Below are 25,886 nucleotides of genomic sequence, written 5' to 3'. Positions count from 1 at the left end.
AATATTAGAGGCTGGCTCTGTGTTGTCAAAAGATATTATATATCATTGACACAGTTATTTTTTATGCCTGAAGGCTTTCAATTAACAAGAGGGGATTAATGAATAAGCTAATAAAAGATTATATTTATGATAAAGTTTATTTATATCTAATATATTGTTATCTATTCCTTGTTTTTATTGTATTTATTTCATTTTTTGTATTTTTGTACAGACTTTCACTGTTTAAAAATAAAAAAAATCTAAAACACTATGGACCTCTCTCTGTGTCCTTGATAATGTCATAATATTTCATACTATATAATATAAGACACTTTTCAAAACATATTTAATTTATTGTCACATGAAATCACAAATGTGAATTAAGCAAAATAAAGTCAGTTCCATCCATAAGCATATTTAAAAAAATGTAATTATAATAATAAAATTAAAATACAGAAAGAAAGAAAGTATAATAAACAGATAAAATAATTATAAACAAAATCTATAATATAATACAATATAATATATGTTATATTATAGTGTTGTTTTTTATGTTTTATATATTATTATTTCATCTATTTATCATTCTTTCTGTTTTATTATTATTATTAGTAGTAATAGTAATATTTAGAGGGGGGGTGAGGAATAAGCTCATAGAGAATTATATGATATGATAAAATTATTTATATATCATATCATATCATATCATATCATATCATATCATATCATATCATATCATATCATATCATATCATATCATATCATATCATTCTTACAGTATTTTTCAAGATAAAACTTGCACTCTCTCGCAAGCTTTAGTAATGGGGAGTTTTTACTGTGGTTCTTTTGTGTCAGTGCTTTGACGGACGTGGCCGAAAACCAATAAAATTCTGAGCATAGCCCTTGAGCCCACCCTGCAGTGCTCATGTGGCCAATCACAGCTGACATTTGGTATACTGGGCGGGACAAAGCGCATAACAGGGTAGTCTGCATTGTATATATTTTGACGTCGGCTACCAGGAAAAATAGATAGCCAGGCTTATCTTCACAGATGGCTGGGGTGACAGCGACCAGCGTTATACTGTAGTGCGAAATATTAAAAAAAAACGAATAGTATTTATTAATTTACTCACATAATTCTTCATACAGTGTCCGGATACTGACATATTAACACATTAAAGGCGCATTTTACTCGAGTTTTTGGTGCATTAAATGGAGGAGAAGAAGGAAGACGGAGACTCGGAGATACAGGAACACGGACCCGAGCACTGGTTCTCAAAATGGGAGCGGCAGTGTTTGGCCGAAGCGGAGCAGAGGGAGCCGAGCGAGGAGGAGGCCGACAACGACCAGGAGAAACTGTGGCATCTTTTCCAGAACTCCGCCACCGCTGTGGCACAGTTATACAAAGGTTCACACCAGCGTTTTCTTCTTGATTGTTCGTCTAACTATACTAACCAGTGTGCCTTAGGCTTGTTGGTTAGTCCCCCCCAGCTGCTTACTGAGCGTAACTGTGGACTAACGGTAGCGTCACGGTCGGTAAAAGGCCAACTAGCTCGTTAGCAAACTCACTGACCAGTACTGGGTAACGTTACGACGCTGAAGTCAGCTTCCGATTCGTAGCTTCCGATTCAGCAGTGAAGTGGAGCGTTAAGGGAAAAGTAATTTACATTAATTTATTCCTGTTGTAAAAGCATATGTTAAACACTTAAGGTAAAGCCCCGACGCTGTCTAAAATCGACTTTCACATTTGCAGTCCCTTTATTCTATATGTAAACATGCAAAAAAGGAAGATATCAATGTTTTTTCAAAAAGTAGACAACATTAGACCAGGTCAAATCGAAAAATATTATTTATAGACTTAGACTAATATAGTCCAGACTTAAATATGGACTATATTACCCTACAGAGGTTAGATTTTATTTAAAACACAATTTCAGAATTTTTAAACCTATGTTGTTTTTGTGAAAACGTAAAAAATGTAGATTTCACTGCTTTTTTTCCCCACATGTTGACAACATTAGACCAGGTCCAGATCCAAAACCACTACACCTAGACTTGGCAAATCTGGACTACATTACCCCACAGAGGTCAAATAATATTTAAAACACAGTTTCAGATTTGTGAAACCTGTATTCTATGTTTGAAGATGCAAAAATGGAAGATTTTACTGATTTTCAAAAGTAGATGACATTAGACCATGTTCAGATCAAAAATGATTATTCCTAGACGGATCAAATCTGTACTAGATTATACCAGAGAGGCCAAATTTTTATTAAAAATACAGTTTCAGATTTGTGAAACTGTTATTCTATTAGTGAAAATACAAAAAACCCCTGTAGATTTCACTGCCCTTTTCACATGTTGACCACATTAGACCAGGTCCAGATAAAAAATAATAAATAATTCACAAATTTGGACCAGGGTTTTAGATATTGTTTAGCCTCTGTGATAATCTAGTACAAACTTCACTCATCTAAGTACATTGATTTTTGATCTGGACCTGGTCCAATTTTAAAAACTCAGTGAAATCTCCCCTTTTTACTTTTTCACAAACAGAATATAGGTGTCACAAATCTGGAATTGTGTTTTAAATATTATTTAGTTTCTCTTGGATTATTTAGTCCAGATTTGACCTGTCTGAATATGGTGGTTTTTAACGGAGACCTGGTCTAATGTGGTGATGTAAACAGTGAAATCTTCCTTTTCTTTTGTATTTTAACAAACAGAATAAAGGTTTTACAGATGTGTAAGTGGGTTTCAGACAGTGTCGGGGCCTTACCTTAAATGTTTAACATGCTTTCCCATCAGTAAGACGTGCAAAAAACCCTAAAATGATCGGTCGCAAAATAATGCAAGTTACTTTTCCCTAAACTGCTGAATCGGAAGCTAACTTCAGCGTCGTGGTAAACGTTTACAGCTGATTTTGCAATGCTAAATTTAGCTAGCAGTGTTAGCCAGTGAAAAAAATAGTTATGATCTCAGTTACGGTGTTATACACTTGGTTCGATTGTTGAACAGCCATATCTGTTTTACTGGCATAATTTAAGTATCTTAAGTTGAATATGAGTACCTTGGGCGGCTTGTTGACAGCAAGTTAGACAGCAGCGGATAGCTAACGTAACGTTAGCTAGGCTAGTTACAAAATGGCGATGGTAACAACAACCGTAGCTACGCGACATTCCCAGATGACAGTCTGTTGTATGCTGTCAGTGTTACCACCAGTTATACCGGGTGCCGTTGAAATGTGACACAAAGATATAACGTTAAAACCACGGAAATGTGTTTTGTATACGCCCGTTTTGCTGCTGAGTGAGCAGTTTGTTCAGCAAGTTTAAGCTAGCGTTATAATCACAAAATGGCGAGGTTCGCTGTGGAAATATTGGTTTGTCCACAATATGCTCCGACTGTGGTGCTCCCAGACATAAAACATTACTGTCCATGTTGACAGAGCCCTGCTCGCTAAGTGTGTCCGTGTTTGACATGCATGTTTGACACGGCGCTGCAACTTTACTGCTGAGAGGGCATTAAGTTGTCGGTGCTTTTCTTGCTAAACAAGCCGCTGCCAAGCTGGCCATCTAGCGCTGGCTGACAGTTATTTTTATGCCAAACCCTGTCCCTGCAATTGTAGATGTAAGACAAAATGGCGAATGAAAATGATCTTCACTTCTACAGCCCTGTAACTACCAAGCTGTTGTACCTCTCAGATGTTGTGTTGTCATTTTTTGGTCACATTAATCAATGATGGCAGCATGTTATGTATGGAAAATCAAACATATTTCCCCTTTCCCCCCACAGACAGAGTATGCCATCAGCAGGGCCTGTCATTGTGGGTGCCATTTCAGAACTCTGCAACAGCTGTGACCAACCTCTACAAAGGTATTTTACCACATCAGTTTTCTCTGCATCCTTATACAACTTCTACACCCACGGTTGTTTTTGTGCTTTGCTTCTTCTATCATTGTACTTGTAACTGTAGACATGTGTTTAGTGGTAAACATCGTTATCAGCTACATATTGATCTTTCCTTTCAGGGCTTGTAGGTTTTTGTGTGTCAGTGAAAGACACAGGTTTAAAGGGAAACACTGTTTTAAAACTTGTCTATTACAATGTCAGGAATCCACCAGTAAACAGAGGTGGTACATTGTGGTAAGAATGAGATTGTACTGGACATGACTCCTAATCTGGTAGTATGTCTCCCAAAAAAACTGAGCAGAGGATTTCCAGAGTGAGTAGTTGACACCCTCTGGAAGTAATGTGCAGTTTAATTAAAAGCTGTCAGTATTGACATTAACCTATGATACTTATGATAATGATGTTTACCACTTGTCAGATGAGCCTACACGTACAAAGATAGATGGAACAAAGTACAAAAACAACTGTTATATTGTATAATTATATTGTAAAAATAAAGTTTATTATTATTAAATAGTTTACTATACTTAGATTTCTCTATGGTTTCTGGACTTTGACCAAAAGTCTGTCACTGTTGCAGTTCCTGTACGTATTTGCTTGACTCTGAAATAAATTTATTATGTTATTCACGATCACAGAGAGTGCTGAGGCCTTTCAGAGAAGCTTTGATCGGGGCATCCAGATAGGACACCAACGCCGTAATAAGGTGGGTCTTGTTTCTCTGTTACCTTTTTTAAGGCGCCTCTATTCACTTGTAACTGGACAAATTGTAATATTATAGCCTCCCTGCCATATTTGTTAATCACATCTGTGCTTACAGACTAAATTAGGTTTACACAACAGAGGTGCTGAAGGGGAGAAAGTGCATTAGCCTTTGTTAATTTAATTAAACCTTGCCTAAGTGATGGATCACTATTTTATTGGATTGCAGGACATGTTGGCCTGGGTGAAAAAGCGCCGAAGAACCATCCGAAGGGAGGATCTTATCAGCTTTCTGTGCGGCAAAGCACCACCACACAGGAGTAGCAGGGCTAATCCCCGGCTGGCCATGGTGGCCCCCAGCCGGGCTAATTCACCAGCAGAGACTGGCTCATCTGTGGAAGCAGACCTCCAGCCCTTCAGGGAGGCCATAGCACTGCATGGTGAATAAAGTGCAAACACAAAGCTACACGGCAGTGGTGATTGTAGCCACCAAATCAGATACATGATTTACAACTAAAAGGGCAGCTACGAGGTTGGATAGAAAATCAGGGGTACTGCTGTTTTTTAAAAGCCAGTGTAGACGGCCAATAATGGTACATATCTGTTTTTGTGTGTGGGTGTGCTCACACTTAAAAGTGAGGGATATTTTTTCCACAGATTCAGTAGATTTAAGGTTTGGTTAAGTATTATAGAGTGATTGTGAGAGAAAGTTTTTTATATGAATTTCTTTAACCCGTTGAAACCTGAGCAAATGACTTCGATTTTTTTTTTAGAAATCATGGATGAAAAATGCAATGGTCAACTGGGCAAGAAATGTACCACAAATTGAAAGAAATTACGTAAAGGTGACAAGACAAAGACCGAATTTTAAGATATATAATTTTAAGGGGGAAAGGGAAAAGAAAGACTAGGAAAAATGTCAAGAAACCTATATTCATAATTATCACAATAATTTATGATTATTAATTTAAACTGTGTCACAGGAAAAATACATAAATATTGTTGTCAAAATATGAAAGCACTTTTGGTGTATTTTGTTTGGGGTTTTTTTACCTCTCATATTTTATTACTGTTATTAGCTTATTTTCAGGTAATTATTGAAATTCTTGCTTTTTTGGGGGTTATGGCGTGCTCGTTGCCTTCTCCCCATGTTTTTACAGGAAATCAAACTAATTTGCACAGGTTTCAAAGGGTTAAACATCAGCTGGTTCATATACTGAAAAAGGTCGTCACATGACGTAGAGCAAATAATTGTTAAACGCTGAAGTGCTGTATGTTTTTATGTTAGAGAGAGAGAGAGTGTGTGTGTGTGTGTGAGAGAGAGAGAGAGCACATGCTTGTCCTTCAGTAATCGTACACTGCCACATATGGCTCAGAGATAAGGGTATGTTATGCACGGGTGTGTATGTATTGGCCAATGGTGAAAGAGGGCCTCACGTTCTTAGCCCCTCGTGTGTGTGTGTGTGTGTGTGTGTGTGTGTGTGTGTGTGTGTGTGTGTGTGTGTGTGTGTGTGCGCGTGTGTGTGTGCGCGTGTGTGTGCGCGCGTGTGTGTGTGCGCGTGTGTGTGTGAGAGTGAGAGTGAGAGTGTATGCGCGCGCGCGTGCTTGTGACGGGAAACATCTGACTAAAGAAAGTAGTGGCAGGTTTTTAAATATGCAGACGCCACAGTTTCTGTTTGTAGTTCAGTTACATTACAGTCTGTTGGTATTTCTGGTGTGCTGTCAGTGCAAATGAATATAGAGAAAATATCTGAACCTTATCACATTTTAAACGGTAGCTGAAGTCAGGGTGGATGATGTTAGGCATTTGGCGGTTTAGGTTACAGAAACACTAGTTCAGTCTGTGTCAGGAGGTTTCAGTGTGTCTCCTTTCACGGTTATTGGATACCTTTTGCATTTCACAACCACTGTTTTTGTGTGTTGGGTCAGACAAAATCTTGTAGAATCACATGAACAAAACACATTTCTGTCACCTGCCAACAACTGAGTCTTCACTTATTTTGTAAAATACTTCTATAAAAAATGTAGCACTAAACAAGTTGTGTTGATTTAAAAATGAGAAAGCCGCGTCCAGTGCGTACTTGACCGTCTCATTCTTAGTTAGGCAATAGAAAGTTTTTTTGATTGTTTTCCCCTCATGGTTGTTTTAAACTACATCTGTCACCTCTCTTGTTAAGTTACAACTTATGTTACAATGAGTTAAAAAACGTCTAAAGTTTTGACACTAAGCGATGACCCGTGTGTTTTTGAAATGGCTTTTTTTAAATGCTGTTTTGTCTTTCTAAAAATGTCATTCTGAAGAAGCTTTAACCTCACTTGTGTTTTTCTCTGAAATCTAAAATGGAGACAGAAACAGACACTGAAATAACAGCCTCAATGAATGACTTTGACAAATGAAGTCTTGTCAAAGTTATTAATTTTCTGCCCTACCCATCACAAGGGAATGTCTTACCCAGTTACACCTTTTAAATGGTTATCTTACCCAGAGGAAAAGGTGACATGCCCTTTACATGTTTGGATTAAGTCTGATATGAATATTTAAGATTTGATTACACGGTAAAGTGATGCAAAACTTTTTTTTCGATGCCACTTTGATTTGACAGTCATTTGGGGTAGAAAACATTCTCCTTGGTTGTTCTTAGGGCTGTACCCAACTCAGAATCTAACCAGATTTGGCTTTTCAATATATTTAATGATTGGTTTTGTTTTCCATGTAAAGTTTGACAGTTTGAACAGACTTAGGTGTATGTTCAGGTTGACAGCAGCATTCACTCACAGTAAACAAGTCAATGGCACTAACGACGGGTCGCAAATGTGCAACAACATTTCTTCCCTATGCTAGATGTCATCAAAATCCAGAGACTGTTTGGTATTAACTTGCTGTGAGCCGTAAATTCACCACTCCTTCACTTTATGGTGCGGTCTCTCTCCCTATGTGGCACTGCAGCATGTCCGCAACCGCAAAGAGTAGCATGAAAGCCAAAAGCACTCACTCTACGGCAAAATCTGGGGACCAAAATGTCCCCAAAAGTACAGTGCACAGAAATAATCACGACAGCTTGACTTGAAGCAGTCTCGGTCTACTAAGGGGTCTACGACTGATGATTCAAGTCTCCAACTTTTAGGGAGCAACCTAGTTGTTCGTCACTGTTGCACTGTTGTAGCTTTCATTCAAAAATGCAGCACCACAGGTAGCTTGCCTTGTAGCTAAGTCAGTGAGTAGTGGAGATGAATGGTTCCTTCCTGTTGAATTGCAGCAGGTTTTTCAGATCCTTTTTTACATCTGATGTTATAAAGATCTTCATGCAGTCGCTCGTTTATGCGTCCCATTTCTCCACCCACTAATGCCTTTTTTCTGTTGCTCCTCTCTCCTCCTTCCACAGGTCTGAGTGGAGCCATGGCGAGTATCAGTGTTCGCTCCGGTGCTCCAGGGTCTCCCACACACGTGAGTGGGAGCAGCAGTAATGGAGGTGGCGCCGCTGTAGGAGGTTCTTCCGGCTCGGGGCCGATGTGCCGCAGCAGGCGCAACGGGCTCCAAGACGTCGACCTGAACACTTTCATCTCAGAAGAGATGGCACTGCATCTGGACTCTACAGGCTCTGCCTCTGCCGGAGGGGGAGGAACCAGGAAACGAAACTCCACCCAGTGTAGTGACGTCATCACGGACTCCCCGACGCACAAACGCAACAGGATGATCTGATCTGCTGCCTGCCTATGTGTGTGTGAGGGGGGGTGGGGGAAAAGCCTTCGACGCCAAGGCTAGGAGAAGGGGGGATGTACGGGCTTATGAGGGACAGATGGACATTTGGACGCCTGGCTGTGCAAAACAACCTGGGCTGATGGTCTCAGATGGGTCCATTCAGAAGCTGAATGAATTCTTTTCCTTGTCTCCTTTTCTCACTCTTACTACAAATCACTGATCTGCAATCAGAAAGCCTGATGAGTACGTGTGTGACTGGGAGGTCTGGACGACATCACACACTCCTCAGACACAGCTGCCCCGGAAAGGAGACAACGAAGGGACTCATTCTGGGATGCAGACAGTCCTCAGAGGGGTGAAAACGCACCGTGTGCTGCTTGACAAGTAAAAAGCCACTTGATCCTTGACACATTTGTGCCCTTCCCTCCCTTAACCTCACTCATCCTCACCCACCACCTTAATAAGGAAGTGAGGGCCATGATCAAATCGTCTCACTCAGCGAATCAAGTTGCTCGCCAAATGTCGGACCCGACAGAGACTCACCTCTGCGTCAAACAACACACCTGTTCTTTCTGTTACTTCATCATCGCAGCTCTCAGTTGCCTGTCAGTGGTGGAGCTAAATCATCACGCTTCATCTGCCGCTTGTAACCAGTTACATCTCTCTGGCTACCAGGCACGTAACTTTATTCTCTGCTAAAGCTTCAACAGTGGCTCGATTTAGTTCAGCCAGATGCCCTTTTCTCTGTTTTTAAGTTCAACCACCAGTGTTAAATTCTAGGTTTGTCGCCACTGTTTGCAGCAGTGATAGCCAAGTTAATTTTGCGTTCTTTTCTTCACTTTGTTTTTTTGTTGTTGAGGATAATGGAAAGGAAATATTTTTTTTCTTTGTGTATACAGCTTGTCAGCCTGTTTGCTGACTGCGACGCCCTCTCCCCCCTTTTACCCTAGTCTTATTACAAAAGCAGCTGCTGTTTTATGTGATTGTGTGATTATTCTGATGAGTTGCAATAAGGATTTTTGCACTTAGTTTTCACCTCTAACTCATGCAAACAAATCGGCTCTTCCATTGTATCCCAGTTGTAGCCTTGTCAAGCCCTTACGCATTATTTACCGGTTGGTGCTTGGAAAAAAAATTGTTTGAAATAGGAGCCGTCACGCACACTTCTGGTTCCAACAACTTTTCAAAAGTGTTCAATCAAGTTGTGTTCCTGCGCGTGGGCTCTGTGTGTATTCAAAGAGTCCTTCCCCATCTGAAAAATTAGTTATCGGAAGATTATCTGTAATGAAAGAAAAAATCACAGAAATGTTTACAAAGGCAGCGTTTCTTAAGACTCAACGAGTACACACCAACGAGTGCACACAAGGATTATTTGAGCATCGGACTCGGTGTCGGGACACGGTCTGCTTTTTGTATAAGGGGTGTGTGCACTAATAAGACGTGGATGAGTTTGATTTAACTTGGTACAGGATGATGCAACTCGGGGCTTGTTTCGTTCTTGAAATGGTTGTTGCCTCCCATCCCTCTGAGGGAGAGGAGACACTGATATCACATGAGTCAGAAATTTGGGTTTATTTAGCAGTTTGTAAAGTAATATAAACTGGTGCTGAACTTAGAGTCTTAATGAAAGATTATTGGAGTTCAATTGTAAAAAAAAAGAAAATTGTTGTATGCTTTCATTTAGCATAGAAAGCTAACAAAATGCAAATTATTTAACAATATTGAGTTTTCTAGTTATCAGAATAATTATGAATATTTCCAGAGATGCCCTGCCATAATCATGGTAAAGTTTAACCTTTTAATGCCCGTGGGAGCTGACTTGTGAGATGTCAGTGTTTCCTTCTCTTTTTCCTCTTTTTTGTTGACCTGTTCACTCCCCTTCACCTTTATGACCTGAAAGGTGGGGTTTTCTTTAGTTGTATAAAGCATGCCAGTTTTTAACTTCTGTTACATTTTGGTCACAGATTTCATTTTTGCGTTATAGGTTGGCTTTTATATTCATACATGATTCGCTGGCTTGTCGTTGAGAGAAAAGAACCAGGATAAGTTTTGTTGCTTCTGTCAAAAAAAAAACAAAAAAGCTCTGCGTTTAGGAGTTTGTTCTCGCAAACAAGTGAAACCACTGAATTAGACTGATTAAAAATGTAATGTCAGATTAGAAATGTGAGATTTGATTTCCACAGAGAGCCTTTGATGACTGTGACGGAAAGTAAACAAGTAATTGATGACAAGGTTTTATTGCTGGTCTTGGTTTAAAACTGTATTAAAAAGCAAACAAAGTCTTGTCAGTTTCTGGTAGCTTCACTTAGCGCAGGTCTAGTGAATAACATAGGAAGGATCAATGTTTTTGGAATAGGAACTTCGCCCTTTAAAGTCACATTTAGGCTGCATCCACACTAATATGTTTTTCATTTTAAGACGCATAACTGTTGCTACATTTACACCGAAAGTCCACACTACTTTGACATCTTGGAACCCTAAAACGTTGACGTTTTGACAATGCGTCTGACCCCATTTTAGTCTGTAAACTGAGCCTTTTAAAAATAGTGATGCAGACACCCATGTTCGCGGCATGATTGGATCTAAATAATCACAACGTGTCAAGTTAAAGCATTACAGCTAGGTCGAGTTAGACCTAAGGAGATGCTATGTGACTCGCCCACCTGCTACATGTCTGGCCCACCTACGTACACGAGAGTCTACTATCAGCCCCCTTTCGCCTCTTGATCTAGAAGCAGAGGCCTTGACGAAAATGCCAATTTAGCACTTAAGTAGCCATGAAATATTAGGTTAAAAGAGACGCTGTTAAGGTTAGGATTAGGGTAATGGTAAGGATTACATCTCATTATTTACAAGATGAATTACATCTCCAAAATTATAAAATGGATTATAATAATCATTTGTCCATCGCAAATTGGCTTTATAGGGTTCAAATAAACGTCGAGCTATTGGTTAGTCTTATACGGGGGGTGGACGCAGGTCGTGGTGACGTGGCGTGTACACTTACAGCAAATTGTGACTGCAGCTATACATTATTCTTAAAGTCCAGACAGGCAGAAATGAAGATGTTTGAGATGATGACGCAGATACCGTCGCTTGCTTCCTGTTTGGGTCTTATCAGTCAAAGCCAAAACATCATTGCTACACCTACACAGCTTTTGTGATTTCATCTTTTCTGTGTCGGTACTCGTTTCCCATCCCCATGACTCCATTAGCAATGCTACCAGTACTGGCGCCGCCCTAATATGTTGGCAAATTTGCTTGCCATTGACTCCCAGTCTGTTTAACGCCACCTTGATCGCCTTCCGGAATCTCCCGTGTTACTTTTTGCCATCCCCGTAGTATTTTCTGCGACTAAGCAACCAACCGTAGAGTAGACAATCTGCTTCCCGTTTACAGCAACGTGCAGGCCCAGTGTTAAAAAATGGTAATGTGATATAGTTTGCAGGTGTGTGAGGATGGACGGAGATGATTTCTGAAATGGTGCTAAAACACTTGTGTGTGGAGAGAACGATTCATTTAAAACGCCGCTGTAAAATGAAAAAGCGTTAGTGTGGATGTAGCCTCAAAGTCCATCAGACAGTTTTAGACCGTGGGACACTTTTCATGGCAGATTATGTTTTTGGAGATGGAGTGAATCTGAGCTGACAGCCTGTCCACACGTTCTTCATTAAATTTAGAAGAATGCACTTCCGATATTTGAGTTGTTTTTCTGTCTGCAGACACTTTACTCATTGTTTCGTGTCTGACACTCCGCGTTGGCATCCGTAGCATTCTTGACTAAAACCAAATGGCGCTTGTTGTTACGAATTAGCTGTTAAAACCTCACAGTGTTTTCTTTTGCACGACAACATGTCAGTTTAAGGCAAGATGTGAAGCGTCTGCTGACGGAGAAAACAAATGAACTTTCAGACTATCCTCTCCAGAGGCTCGACTGAAGAGCTGCGAGCGGGATTGTACCGTCTTTCTAACCCCACTGTTCAACCTGCAGCGTTGACCCCCATTGATTAGCCTGGTTATAATAGAGGGAGCACTTTGTGTTTCTCTTTTCTTCCTCTGAGCCAGTCGCCGGCCTTCATCCACATTGTTTCAAAAGGCTGACTCATGCCACGTGTCTCTGGAGCCAACACTATTATCAGCTGTTTCTTGATACTTATTTGTTTAAAAAGTAATAAATGGCTAATCTATATACTTAACATTTAATTGTTGGTATGATATATGTGGTTCACATTGTAAAAGGAAATAAAACCATTGAGTTGCAATTGGATGGACTATGTTTCATTAAAATAAAGCAAGTTTTGTTTTATTCGGTTGCTTAGATTTGCTTAATATTTAGTTCATAAGGGTTCTCTATTAAAATGTTGTACGCATGTTTTTTATCTATGAACTTGCAGCTCTGTGTCGCCAGATAAGAAATGTTCAACTTTGGCACAAGAAGCTTAAAATGATCATATTTTAAGGTCATTTTTTTCTACACAAGCAGGGATCCCGCATGTCCTTAAGAGTCTTAAAAGGCATTATATCCATCAGTCCAAAAATAAGGCCTTAATTGGTACTAAATATCCTTCAAAAATCTTAAAAATGCTAAGACATGCAAAGTAGTATTAATATCAATCTTTTTTTGTTTACATTGCACTGTAAATTCTTTTTACGCTTTTAGAAAGAAAAAAAAAAGCCTCTCGCATTAACATCACCAAAAAGTCATGTTTTACACAACAAATATTTGGGCAAAATTCTCCCTAACCTTAAGAAATTTGTGTTATTTAGTTTGTTCACTTTTGTTTATTGTAAAATTAGTCTTAAATTTCAATTGGCATCAAAAAGTTTTGAAAATATTTAAATCCCACTTGCCTTAAGTCATAACCACAAGAACAAATAAGCGTAAATGTATAACTCTACAAAACACGTTTCATTTGACACAGCTATAAATCTACTCGTATTGTATTATAAAGCCCGTCGGCATGGCTGTGATGCATGACAGGAGTCCATCACTGACGACTGTTGTAAAAACCTACTATAAGAAAATTACATCACAAGACAGCACGACTGGACGCTGTTCAGATTCTGCATGAAAACAGTTAAGCCCAAAATTGAGATTACTGGCGAATTCAAAACACCTAGACTTCAAACAGCATATTGGTGACAAAGTTAAAGCTCCAGATTGACAGCCGTGGTTGCAAGCAGGCCCTCTTCTAGACCGCTTTGCAAAGGGGGGCAGTTAGAAATGTTGGTGGGTTATATGAGATATTCGTTAGGTATGTATGGTGAACTGATTCATGTTTTTATCCACAGCTTTTGATAAACAAACTCAATGTTGAGCCTTTTTATGCACTAGTGATACTCAACGTACAGCCCGCCAACGGCTAAATTATCATACATTAAGGCACTTTTTGGCATTATTGATGGTACGTTGTACAAAGTACAGCAAAATTATGGTATGAATACAACAATTATCATACATCTGGTAATGCTGTAGCAGTTCTTGAACTTTTGGAAAAGACACAGTTACAAGCTGACAGTAATTGCACAACAAAGCAAACATTGTCAGGCAACATCGGAAAGCTTAAGTTTTTCCTCTATATTCCTCATTGCAGATATTGTAAACTCTAGAACTTGCACCACAGCTTCCCCTTTAGATCTGATTGCATTTTGTTGACTTGTTACAAAAAAAATTGAAACAGTATGCAAATAAAAATAATTTGCCTTTGTATTGAAGAGGAAGTCTGGAGGTTGAAAATAAACACATTTCACAAGGGACGACACAAAAGCAATAAAGACAAACTGATTTCTGGTAGTTAGAGGGGCCTTTAATGTTTGATAACAGAAATTTGGCTTTCACTGCACACATCATTGATTTAGCGACATTTACAGATGGGTGAAAAGAAAATACCAGAGTCATGTATGCATGAAATATTGTGGGACCGTCACTGAAGCAGGTCTGGGGTTAGGGGGCGACAGATTATCAGCCTGGACAATTATTGGGGCCAATAATTGGCATTTTGCCGATCATGTCGATTCTATTTTAACGATTGCCAATGAAATCAAGTAATTAAAAAGTGCAAAGAAAGAAGAAAGAAAAGTTTACTTTGTAAAATCTCAGGGAGATATTTTTATAATTCATTTTTTATATACATTTACACTTTATTTCATAAAAAAAATTGCTGGGAATACTTCGGTTTTGATTAAAAATTTGCATTTAAACTAAGTTTTGTGTTGTTATATTCCAAATTCTAAATATTGACAGAAAGATTTGAATTTTTTTGGAAATGTATACTGGTTCCAAATATCAGTTATCGGTCTCATTATCATGATTCATTATTGGCATCTGCCCCAAAAAAACAATCAGTCGACCCCCATCTGGGACATTTTTTCAGACCTTTCAGAGCTGTGATTTCTGGATTTGTGGTTACAGCTTCATTTCCGGGACAATTCTCTTAGTCCTGCTTCAAACCACAGGGTGGTGCCAGAGGACAACACTTGAAAAACATTTTTTCTTTATGTCTGAGTGTGAGATGAGGAAATTCAGAAGCCTGCAAAGTTTGTTACTCAGAGCTGATACTGTAGTGCAGCATTATCGATGTCCATAATCCATAATCTGAAATAGGCCGTGCTGTTTGTACACACACAAAAGTGGTTTTTGTTTTTTCTACCGTGTTGAATTCATTTCCTTCCTCATGAAAACTCTGTAAAGCAGATTCTTTTAATGTTGTAAATACTGCATTATTTACATCCATGTTTACTTGCTTACAGTCTTAGACCTGCCTGCATTTGTTGGCATATTATTACCAACACCAACTGAATAACAGCGGCGTAGCATGAAACCGGCAACAGAAACGGGTACATGTACATCCACATGTGCATGCTCCTTCCTGACAAACACTGCCCCAAAAGCACCTTACAGTTCAGTTCATGAGAAATGATCAGCTGCCTTCATATCACCAAAAATAACTTCCAATATAATCTGAAATAAATGCTCTGCAGCTGATATGTCAGGCGAAAACAACCCTTTGCAGTTACTGGAGGAAAAAGCAGAGGATTAAGTGGTAAATGGTTTTGTATTTTAGAGCACAAGACAGAGCAGAGTTTGCACGAGGCAGATTTTTAAGCATTTATATTTATTTAATTGCGGCATTATTTCAGATGTCGGCTCTGGCTGTTGTACGCTCGCTGAATACGACAAAGGCAAAGCACACGCATATTTGGACACTCATATTCAAATCAACATTGCAGTTGATTGTTTAAAACATAATGCAATAACAAAAATCACCAAAATATTAAATACGTCTCATGACAAATTACACAAGCTGCTGAAAGAAAAAGCAAACAAGTTCTTCCACATTAGAAATAAAATGACAAACAAGACTAAAACAACGATTGGTGTTATGAGTGTTTCCCACATGAAACGTGGTCATGAATAACGCACGCGTGCAGCCAACATCCTCAATCGATGCCGCTGATGCTGCTGTTGTTTTGGTCCATTGGTGTCATACAGAATATTACAAGCTTCACCTCCTTCGTCTCGCTGCTCCTCCACCTCCTCATCTTCACCTACAGCTGCTGCCAGACGGCAAAGATTGTGATAAGCCACACCGAGGTCCTCGAGTTTCTCAACATTATACTAACAATCGACCTCCATAAATATCTTCACTGGAAAATCAAAGCATTCATTAGAAAAAAATCTAAAACTGAGAGCCTACAGATTTTTTTTCTGTGCCACTTGAAGGCATCTCAGACAAAAACATGAGCGTGCAGTGTGCATCTTAATGAAGACTTTCACTGAGATTTGGAGCTGCAAACACACAAACTTGCCTTCTGCAGCAAAACCAGATTTTATTCCTGATGTGCTCAAAAACTAGAATCATATAAATCTTCTTAAATGGGCCAAATGTTTGTTCTTAGGCAAAGAAACTCAGGGCCTGTGGGAGGTGAAGGACAGGAGGTGAGCTCTCAGAGTCCATTTCTGATGAGGGATCCTGACCCGGAAAGGGTTTTGGATCCTGCTGACGGTTTTGGGTCAGGACTCAGATTTGGCTGAGAGGCAGGAACTTCTGGTAATAACTCTTGGTTACATCGATCATCAGGTCCTGCGTGCATTCAGGGAGCTCACCCGAAAATAAACCTAGAGAGAAACAAACACAGGTGAAAAGACGATAGACGTAAAGTGGAGAGGTCATCTGTGATGCTGGGTATCACTCAAAAAATGCTGATACCGGTATCAGAACGTAGACTTAGATACAGGTATTCTTAATGATAGTTTTTTTGTTAATGAAAATCACATTAAAACATCAGGCTGAGAGTCCACATAGTTGTTATTCCTTTATTTAAAAAAAAAAGGTCTTAATGAGGAGAGAGTATGTAACCGTATGCTTCTGCAGAAGAAAAAATGCAGCATCCTGCAACTCAGAGATTTCTTTGTGCTGCCACAAAAAAGAAATAAATAAATAATAAAAATAACCCTGCATGGACACTCAGCCTTATGGTATAATCTTATTTGCAGCATGATTCTACTGGAATTAAACATCTCATTTAATGCAATATTATCACTGATATCAGATAGTCGTACAACACATCTTATACGATTTATCTTTCATCTCCTCGGCATTTTTACACACTCAAAGCAGTTTCATAATGAAAAAAAAAACAGTTTCAAGTCTTTAGTTTTATGTTTCAGCATCATGACAGTTTACCACTCAATGCAGTTTCACAAAATTTCAAAAATAAACCTATTTACCACAACTTGAAGCGATCTGTTAGCATAATATCAGTACGTAAAAATATCTACTGCTACACGGGTCCCTGGTAAAATTGCCAAACTTATAAAAACAATTTTAATTTCATCAAACAATCATGTACAAGTTGGCTGAGTTTTCATATTTCCTAAACTTTACCTGCTAAAATTCCAGACATCACAGCGCCGTCTTCAGTGATCTGGGATGAGGGGGAATCCGGTGGTGGAGATTTTGAAGAAGGCTGTGTAACTTTAGGCGGACTTGAGAGGATGATGGCTGCGGTCCTTTTTTCTTGCGGTCGAACGCAGAGAAATTTTCTGCCCTTGAATTTATTCCATGCATGAGTTGCACGCACGAGTCATCAAATTCGTCGTGTTGCCGGCGTCTGTTTTTCATATCGCATTGTGCGCTTTTTAGCACTGAGCCTGATAAAATGGAGCCACGCTTTTGATCTCATCTTAGACATTTTTTACACCTGTGTGACTCAACAACATAAAACAACACGCTGACACACAGGTGAGCCCCAGCTCAGGACATGACGTAGTATTTTTACTGCATGTCTACGACAGCCAGTCACCAGGATTGTTAGAGCTTGGAATTCGCATCCTGCACATTTATTGGCTCCCTGACACTGAGATTCACTCCTTAGGTACTGAAGGCATTTGTTGATACTCGGTCGTATCAAAGCAATTCAACCGTTGCCATGGAAGTGTTGAGTTTTGTACAAAGCCCTCGTCAGGTGTGTGTCTGTGTGCAGCTGACCTGGACATCCAGAGAAGACGGTAAACGGCGGCACCACGGTCTCAGGAGGGAGCACGGTGTTGTCTAAGATCTTGCAGCAGTCCTTCAGCACACAGCGACGACCCTGCAAACAAAACACCAAACAAGTTAACAAACATCTGCTGCTGAGTCAAATGCTTCACCTGAAGCGTTTTCTTTATCCTGCTTATTACACAAAGGTTTCAAACGGCTGTTCAGAGCAATACAGCAACAAACATCCTTATGATATTACGACGACTGGGCTGAGTTGGAGTCTTCTCCGAGTTACAGCTTTGTTATCAGTCTATTTAACTTTAAAAACATTTGCTGGGACTGTGTGTCTTAAAGGGACACTTCACCAATGTGCAATCTCCCTCCATCTAACTAGTGCCTCGATATCCCTCCTCCCACCGCGCTAAATGATGTCATTTACATCATTTGGCCGTGTTTCGCTGGCTCTTGAGGTTGTTACTGTACTTCTGCATTCGCCGCCTCGTTAACACGGCAGCTCAGAAGACGTCACTCAGTAAATTACATAAACTGTATATAAAGATGGACGTCACGCTCTTGCTTACCCCCGCTAAACTTAAGTGAGGTTAAAATATCTGAGATTTGGGCTTTGCCATTTGGCGATGGTGATGTCACTGAGAGCCGGCGTCTGCGCAGTAGCGATATCTGCAGGAGGAGGGTTCCCGCCAAAAACCGCGTCTGACCAATCGTGAGCGGATTGGCTGTCACAGCTGTCAATCATCGTGGAACCCCCTCCCCTTTTGTATAATTTAATGACTCATTAAAACCGAACTTAAAAACAAACAACTAAACAAACATCAGGGTGATGTGAACTACTTTCAGTGTCGGAAACCGTCTTTATTAAAAAAATTTTGGGTGTTTACTTTGAGATTTTAGGGTCTATCTACTGACAGCTACCAGGTTAAACAAAAGTTGAGGCATTTCCTTTGTTTATCTGATAAATTATCAAACAACAATTTGGCAGCCCCCCTGCAGTATCTCTGAGGACCCCCTAGGGGGGTTGTGGACCCTCTGCTGAAGACAGACATTAGAGCAATAATAAAAATAACAAAACTTGTCTGTCTCCAGTTTAAAAATTGAATTTATGTGTTTTGTGCATATGCTCTTCCAAAACTGCGCCTGCTCAAAGCAGCCTGCCAGCAGTTTGCTGCTGCATAATCTGAACATGACCACCATGTGACTGTTCACCAGAGGCCAGAAGACACACTGCTCCTGTTTATGTCCTCTCTCACACTAAGGCAGAGCTTTGTCTCCGTTATCTTGTCTCTTTTTTCTGTTTGTGTGTGTGTGTGTGTGTGTGTGTGTGTGTGTGTGTTATCATTCCACTCACTATGACACAGTTCTTGCCAATGTGGACGTAGGAGCCAATCTGTGCTGCGTTGACCACACAGTCCTCCTCGATGAAGACGTGGTCTCCGATGTGCAGCGGGAAAAACGCCACACTGAAGGGAGAGACGGAGGGTGGAAGCAGACAGAGATGAAGTTCAGGTGTTTGTTTTAAAAGGCATCAAGAAACCAGAAATAAAGGGTCCAAAATAAATCTGTAATTCTGCCTGTTGTTTACTGATGCAAAGACAATGATGTGTTGGATACCAACTGAAACAAAAAAATCAAAGTGGTACAATTTGCCAAAAGGAAAGATGCCTTATTTACCCTTTGCTGAACTTTTTGAAAGGTGGTCGAATGACGCTCCGGCTCTTCACCACACAGTGCCGGCCCACCCTGACATTAGCCAGGTCTCCTCTGATGATGCAGTCATTCATAACAATAGTCTGACGGACACAACACACACACGCATGTAAGAGACTGAACAGCTCCGTTTTATTATAAAAACACCACATTCACTGATGCAGATGACTTTTTCATTAATATCTTTGCTGTTTGTTCTGATACCCTCATGTTGTCCTTTTTTCATCACATTGTATTCTTATCTTTGTCTGAAGACAACTGTATGGCTTGAATATGAAACAATAATAAGCACGCACACACACACACACACACACACACACACACACACACACACAATTGAAGCTGTATCACAGCCTAACAGATTACACTGATAGAAATTAGGGGTCGACCGATGTTTGGAACCAATATGCATTTACAATAAAATTAGAAATCTTTCTGTCAATATTTACAATTTGAAATATAACAAACTCAAACACAAAACTTTGTTTAAATGCCTTTGGCAAATCAAAACGGAGTCTTTCAACATCATATAGAGCAAGTGCCCTGCAACGTTTTTATAAAGTTGTTTAAATAAAAAATGAAAAAATAAAAATACCTAATACCATAACAGTTCCTCCTATGCTGACACTTTCTTTACATTTCTAAATAAATTTATTTTATCAGCGATTATTAAAACGCTGATACAGATAATCAGCAAAATGCCAAAAATCTGCCCTGATAATTGCCCAGGCCCATAATCTGTCGACCACTAATAAATATACAATTTTCTGTCAGGCAGGTGATTTTTTAAAATGTATCTATTTATTTTTTATTTCAAAAACGTAATGTACAAAAACTGGCTTTGAGATCTTGGATTGGACAAACAGAAAAAACAAAACAACAAAAAAACAAAACAAAACAAAACAAAATCAAACCAGCAAATAAGTTGGAGTATCAAATCTATAAAAATATATATGTATTAAGAATATAAAGAATATTTTTTTAAAGGGCTAAGACTTTTGTTGGAAATAATATTCATCTATTACGTGAACAATTTAATTGCATTTTTATGTTTTATGCAATTAAGTGCTTTCACATAGGAAAGAAAGTTATAAAACACGCTAAACCTAGGTTTCACCTTCACATATTTGAATTTGTGTTGGTAAAACTTTCCGTATTATTAGAATAATATTAACCAGAAAGTCATCTTCGCTTTTGTCCGTGAACAAATGTCCTTTTGAGTGTCGCCAGGTGTGTCTTGATTTATACTTACTTTGCCATTGAGAACGATGTTTTGACTCCCACACAGCACTGACTGTCTGCTCACTTTGTTGCCAGACGCCTGAAATACAACAGAAATTATTAATAATGTTATTAAAGCGTGTTTTTGTCTTAATTATCTGTCTAAAATGAGCAATGATTTCAACGCCCAACGCCCCGTTTAGCTTCGGTTAGCCACATAGCAAGCTAACTAGCTAGCTAACAATGGCTTTAAAAACAAACACATTACCGTTTCAATGTACTCCGCTTTGTTGTACAATATTTCAGACAACTCCATGGTTGGAAATAAATATAAAATATGATAAAAAGGTTAAAACAGTGAGGATAATTGAGTGATGATGATGTGTTTAGCTGTCTGCTGTCAGCGTCTCTTCTTCTGCCGACTCTGCGAGGGGACTTTCAGACTATATAAGCCGAGAGCCTAATCATCGATGGATTTTATTGGCCAAAGAAATAAAATAAAACAAAAAGTCTGTTTGTATTTGTTATATTTGAGTTGTTTCCTATAAAAATTAACATATATATATTAAATATATGTGTATATGACATGTTGACTTATTCTGCTCCTTCAGGCAGTTTGGTTAGCAGGGCGTCTAGGGCTTTAATGAAAAGCTGCTTCTACCCCCAAAATCTGCTTCTACTCAATAATAATGACCTTTTTTTAACATCACAATTCACAATTAAACTTTTAAAACTTTAGCAAATTGGTTTGATTTCTTCAGCGAAGGTGATGAGCGACTTAACCAAAAATGGCCCAAAAATTAGCTGGAATAAGTAAAAAGCTACAAGAAAATAAGGAAATAAATAAATATTATTGATATTATTGATAATAAATAAATAAATAAATAAATAAATAAATAAATAAATACCCCCCAGACACACACACGTTTCTAAAAAATACCCCCACCCCCATAAAATAGATAAATAAATACATAAAATAAAGATGCAATAAAATAAAAAAAACACACAAAACAACAACAAATAGTTTACAAAACATTCGTTGTCATTTTTTCTCTATTTTCTCGCAATTTGAGGGACATTTCTGACCAAGTTGATCGTTGTTTTTGTTTGTTTGTTTTTTGAGGGGTCCGTTTTACTTCCGAAATATAATTCCGTTATTGATTGCTCTTCCCTGAGCTGGATCCAAGCTCCTCAAAACTTTTGAATTTTAGATTTTATCGAATTCATTTTTTAATAATTACATACTTATTTCTGACGTCTGTTTGGTAAAACAACATTAAAAAAAAATAAAAATTATAAATTAAAATCACATCTTGAGTTGTGCGCATGCGTACATCGAAGCCCTTGACCCCTTCTTCTTTTTCCTCGCGGTGCATGCTGGGAATCAGCAGTCATTCTCCGTTATGGCGGCTCGTGTCCTGCTGCAGTGTGTCCGCACGCTCGCCCGGCCCTCTCTGCGGCTGTCCTCGGCTAACCTGGCCGTCAGAGCCGCTGCCGCCCCGGCAGCAGCTCTCCACCGACCCGTCTCCTTCGCCGCAGCCAGCCGGAGGACGCGGTGGCTCGGGCAGAGCCCGGTGAGTCTCCGGTAACATTGAGCCGTCGTGGCCTAACGTTAGCGCCGCTGCTGTGACCTACCGACGCCTTTCAAACGGGACCGGATCAAACGTCCCGCCGAGAGCCCCCAAAAACACGCGACATGTTTATTTTACAAAGAGTTAAAACGCGCGCGTGTGTGATAATCTGCCCGGAGTCCGTCAAACTTTAAATCGTCACATTTTCTGTTACTCAACAGCCATGTTTTGCTTGTTAGCTAACGTTTGCTAGCTAGTTAGCAAAGTCCACTGACACATTTATGTTGTTTTCTCTTCTGAGATCTGCAGCCTCACTGTTGACTTAAACTTAATCTCCTCTTAAAATTACAAAATATTATTCCATCTGAGCCAAGAGGCAACGATGCTTTGGAGATAAACGCGGTGCTTGTCTAGCTGAATCGTGTTTTGTGTTGTTTATTGCTGTTTGGAGAGTTTAAGTTTAATAACTCGCAGTACACAGTAAGGATGATGTCACGTTGCAAGTCATGTACTTTATTATCTTGGATATGTTAACAGGTTTTCTGTGGATCCTTGCAAAGTCTTATTCTATTCAAAAATCTAAAGATAAGTGCATAATTGGTTTTAAAATGTATTAAATTAAGCTTGCAATAGTCTTGGAAATGCCAAGACAGACGTGGTAGGATTTTATTAACTGTTCAACACTGAAAATTTCTTTCAAAATCATGGGAAGAAAAGTTTACCTGAAAATTAGCAACATGAAAAAGGAAAGAAAAGTAAAAAATGAATGAGTAAAAATCCTTTTAAATAAAACAAATACACTTTTTTGTAATACTATAATAATTAGAAATCGTTTTTTTGTTTACATTTCCCCTGTTTTCAATGCAATTTTCTAGTAACTCTGCCGTTTAAGAAGCTTAAGTGAATAAATAAAGTGATGTAAGAGCTGAAGTCATTTGTTAAGCTTTGTTTGGGTGGACCTCATCTCGCTTGTCTTTGTACTCCAAAAGAATAAGACGTTACTGTTGTGAGTCCCGATGGAGATTAATGCATAAATAGCAAAACAGTTCTGTGTTTAAACGTTCACTCTCGAGCTACATTTTGACCCACAGATGTGAACTGAGCATAAATGGCTTTGAGCTATTTCAGGAGCTGGTGCCTTTCTCTGGTCACCACCTTTTTGTCCTCCATGACCTTCATCCTCCTCATCATCCCTGCTCCTGACTCCTCTTCCTCCTCAGATCCCCTCAGTGGGCGTGTTGTGCCGACAGTATGGGGACCTGCCTCCCCTCACCCTAGAAACCATCAAAGACCGCGTCATGTACGTGCTCAAGCTCTACGACAAGATCAACCCCGAGAAGGTGAGAGCGAAGAAAACGCCCAGCCGACCTTCTGCTCGCTTCAGCGTTTAAAGATGCTTGTGTCGTGTTTGTTACTTAAAAGGTTACACGTGGGAATGTTTTTGTTCCTGAATGTTAATAAATCCATAGAAATCTTTAATCTTAATGATTTCTTCTAAACATTTTTTTTTTTAAAAATTGGAAACGACCTGGGAAAAAAAGTGTCAGAATCACTTCAGTCCGTGTTACTTTCTGCTCCACAGCTGCAGACGTCCTCCCACTTTATGAAAGACCTCGGTCTGGACAGTTTGGACCAGGTGGAGATCATCATGGCCATGGAGGATGAGTTCGGTGAGTCTGCATGCTGTGGAGCTGCTACTCCGTCAGGGGTTAATGGAAAACTTCAAACTGAAACTGTCTGTCTGCACATTTGCAAAGAGAGCTTCTCTGATTTGTGCACAGTTTTCTAATTAGACTTTAAACGGAGAAACGGGCTATTCGGCTGGTTGAATCACTGATTTCAGACACAATCACGAATCTCCTAAACATCAGCTTTTCTCTGTTTTCTACAGCATGACTGTTTAACTTTGACGACGCATTTTTCAGATTTCAGTTTGTTATTGTAAGAGGTCTGAAAATAAAGCTGCAACAGTTAGTTGATTCATCAGTTAGATGATCAGCAGAGAAATAAATCTGCAAACTATTTTGATAATTGATAAATCATTTAAGCTGTTTAAGCAAATGTGCCGAAAATTTTCTTAGCAGCTTCTCAAATGTGAAGGTTTTCTGTTTTTGTATGTTTTACTAAACTGCTTTATACTCATTTGTGAGTGCTGACGAATTATTTCGTGATTTTTGGAATTTCATTCATTATACTCGCTAGACATTTGAGTTGAGACAGTTTTTTTTGTTTTTGCTTTATGTCATTGCAAAGTGAATATTGATTCATTTTTTGGCTGTTGATTGGACGGAAAATGATACGTGATAAACTCAAGAATTAAAAAAAAAAAGTTTTTTGTAACATTGTATCGACTAAACAATTAGAGAAAATGATCTGCAGATTACCGATAATGAAAAAAGCTGTTGGTTTCAGCCCAGAGCGAGAATTTACACTAAATCTTTAAGTTCAACTAAAAAAATTAAAAATGAGTTAAATTCGGAGATGGATGGTTTTTAATTGACTTATGAAAATGACCAGATGTTCAGGAAAATTCAGCGCAATTCTGCCTTAAAAGCAGTTGTCCTAAATCCTGTTCCTGTTTGTCCTAAAAAATCAGAATAAACCCAATTTTTGATTCGTTTTAGCTTAATCAACATTAAATACGGATCGTCGTGAAACATGCACCTGCATGAATTCAGTCTTCTTTTGTCTGTGAATTAACGAACAATTACACACTGACGCTACATTGTTGAATTAAAATAATTGAGACGAGTCTGCTTTTCTAGGATTTTTTTGTGTTCTGTGTTTGTTCTGCAGGCTTTGAGATCCCTGACGCGGAAGCAGAGAAGTTGATGAGTCCTGAGGACATTGTACAGTACATCGCAGACAAGAAGGACGTGTATGAATAATCCGCTCTTTAGTTCACCACAGAGGTAACGCTCTTTCTCTCCTTCCTCTCTGATATCACACATTCTGTCGTTTCGTCTTTTGTTTCTGTGAAATCACTCACCAACATTGTTTCTTCCTTCCAGAGAGGTCGACCCCCGCGTGACCCCACAGGAAGTTCGTTTCCCACTTCCTCCTCGTCAGCTCTTCTGTCCATTACGACACCGCTGACCTCAGCTGCCGTGTCTCGTGTTTAACTGTATTTAAATGAACATGTGCTTTAGGAGCTTGGAGATAAAAACATTAAAAAAGGTTATATCACAGTTTCGATTTTTTTTTCTTTGCTGACAGTTCAAAAATGTGGTTTCGATGTATAATTTCACATGAATAGATCAATAAACACACATGCTGTACAGTTCTGTGTCTCCCTGTTGTGATATTTATTCCCGTACAGGACAGAAAGAGCACGAACGCCACGGAGTCGAAATGAATATCAGAAAGAAAGACGTGATTTGAGTTTAAATAAGCGAGTCTCAAGTCTGAACGTCACAACTTTTTCTAAATCCACATATTTCAAGGACATAAAATCAAAACTTTTCCATGACCAGGACCAATAATAAAATACCCGTTACGTATAGAATATGAGTAGTTTTGAGGCGTAGGCAATTATGGGATCTCTGCGAATCACGTCAGATTCAAACGTGACTCCCGCTAGCTGTAAAACACGCAG

The 25,886-nt window shown here is 39.1% G+C and overlaps 3 protein-coding genes across 3 annotated transcripts; 2 read left to right on the top strand and 1 right to left on the bottom strand.

Moving 5' to 3' along the window:
• The first annotated feature begins 984 nt into the window (after window positions 1–984).
• On the top strand, window positions 985–12,554 carry hapstr1a (HUWE1 associated protein modifying stress responses a). Its single transcript, XM_042504754.2, has 5 exons — window positions 985–1,386; window positions 3,774–3,854; window positions 4,529–4,596; window positions 4,822–5,032; window positions 7,976–12,554. Exons 1-5 carry the CDS (start codon window positions 1,191–1,193, stop codon window positions 8,290–8,292), a joined length of 873 nt encoding a protein of 290 aa, XP_042360688.1. The 5' UTR covers window positions 985–1,190; the 3' UTR covers window positions 8,293–12,554.
• A 2,832-nt stretch (window positions 12,555–15,386) lies between these two features.
• Window positions 15,387–21,161, bottom strand: dctn5 (dynactin 5). The gene is made up of 6 exons (XM_042505584.2): window positions 20,989–21,161; window positions 20,752–20,820; window positions 19,464–19,582; window positions 19,141–19,252; window positions 17,784–17,886; window positions 15,387–16,411 (listed from the first exon to the last, which is right to left on the bottom strand). Exons 1-6 carry the CDS (start codon window positions 21,034–21,036, stop codon window positions 16,314–16,316), a joined length of 549 nt encoding a protein of 182 aa, XP_042361518.1. The 5' UTR covers window positions 21,037–21,161; the 3' UTR covers window positions 15,387–16,313.
• A 931-nt stretch (window positions 21,162–22,092) lies between these two features.
• On the top strand, window positions 22,093–25,571 carry ndufab1b (NADH:ubiquinone oxidoreductase subunit AB1b). The gene is made up of 5 exons (XM_042481458.2): window positions 22,093–22,294; window positions 23,512–23,631; window positions 23,874–23,961; window positions 25,088–25,203; window positions 25,303–25,571. Exons 1-4 carry the CDS (start codon window positions 22,124–22,126, stop codon window positions 25,177–25,179), a joined length of 471 nt encoding a protein of 156 aa, XP_042337392.2. The 5' UTR covers window positions 22,093–22,123; the 3' UTR covers window positions 25,180–25,203; window positions 25,303–25,571.
• Window positions 25,572–25,886: the final 315 nt, after the last annotated feature.

The sequence above is a fragment of the Plectropomus leopardus genome, chromosome 18, assembly GCF_026936395.1.
Source record: "Plectropomus leopardus strain MGB_pleo_1.0 chromosome 18, ASM2693639v1, whole genome shotgun sequence".
In the NCBI taxonomy this organism is placed as follows: domain Eukaryota; kingdom Metazoa; phylum Chordata; class Actinopteri; order Perciformes; family Serranidae; genus Plectropomus; species Plectropomus leopardus.
Note: the sequence above shows the minus strand (reverse complement) of the source record. Positions and strands in the feature narration are given on the sequence as shown.

Coding starts and splice junctions, on each gene's coding strand:
- ndufab1b (XM_042481458.2), top strand. CDS start 22,124: ATGGCGGCTCGTGTCCTGCTGCAGTGTGTCCGCACGCTCGCCCGGCCC. Junction 22,295..23,511: donor GGTGGCTCGGGCAGAGCCCG/GTGAGTCTCCGG, acceptor CTTCCTCCTCAG/ATCCCCTCAGTGGGCGTGTT. Junction 23,962..25,087: donor GGCCATGGAGGATGAGTTCG/GTGAGTCTGCAT, acceptor TTTGTTCTGCAG/GCTTTGAGATCCCTGACGCG.
- hapstr1a (XM_042504754.2), top strand. CDS start 1,191: ATGGAGGAGAAGAAGGAAGACGGAGACTCGGAGATACAGGAACACGGA. Junction 3,855..4,528: donor TGTGACCAACCTCTACAAAG/GTATTTTACCAC, acceptor TCACGATCACAG/AGAGTGCTGAGGCCTTTCAG. Junction 5,033..7,975: donor GGAGGCCATAGCACTGCATG/GTGAATAAAGTG, acceptor CTCCTTCCACAG/GTCTGAGTGGAGCCATGGCG.
- dctn5 (XM_042505584.2), bottom strand. CDS start 21,036: ATGGAGTTGTCTGAAATATTGTACAACAAAGCGGAGTACATTGAAACG. Junction 20,821..20,988: donor AAGCGGAGTACATTGAAACG/GTAATGTGTTTG, acceptor GTTGTATTTCAG/GCGTCTGGCAACAAAGTGAG. Junction 17,887..19,140: donor TTGGCAAGAACTGTGTCATA/GTGAGTGGAATG, acceptor TTTTGTTTGCAG/GGTCGTCGCTGTGTGCTGAA.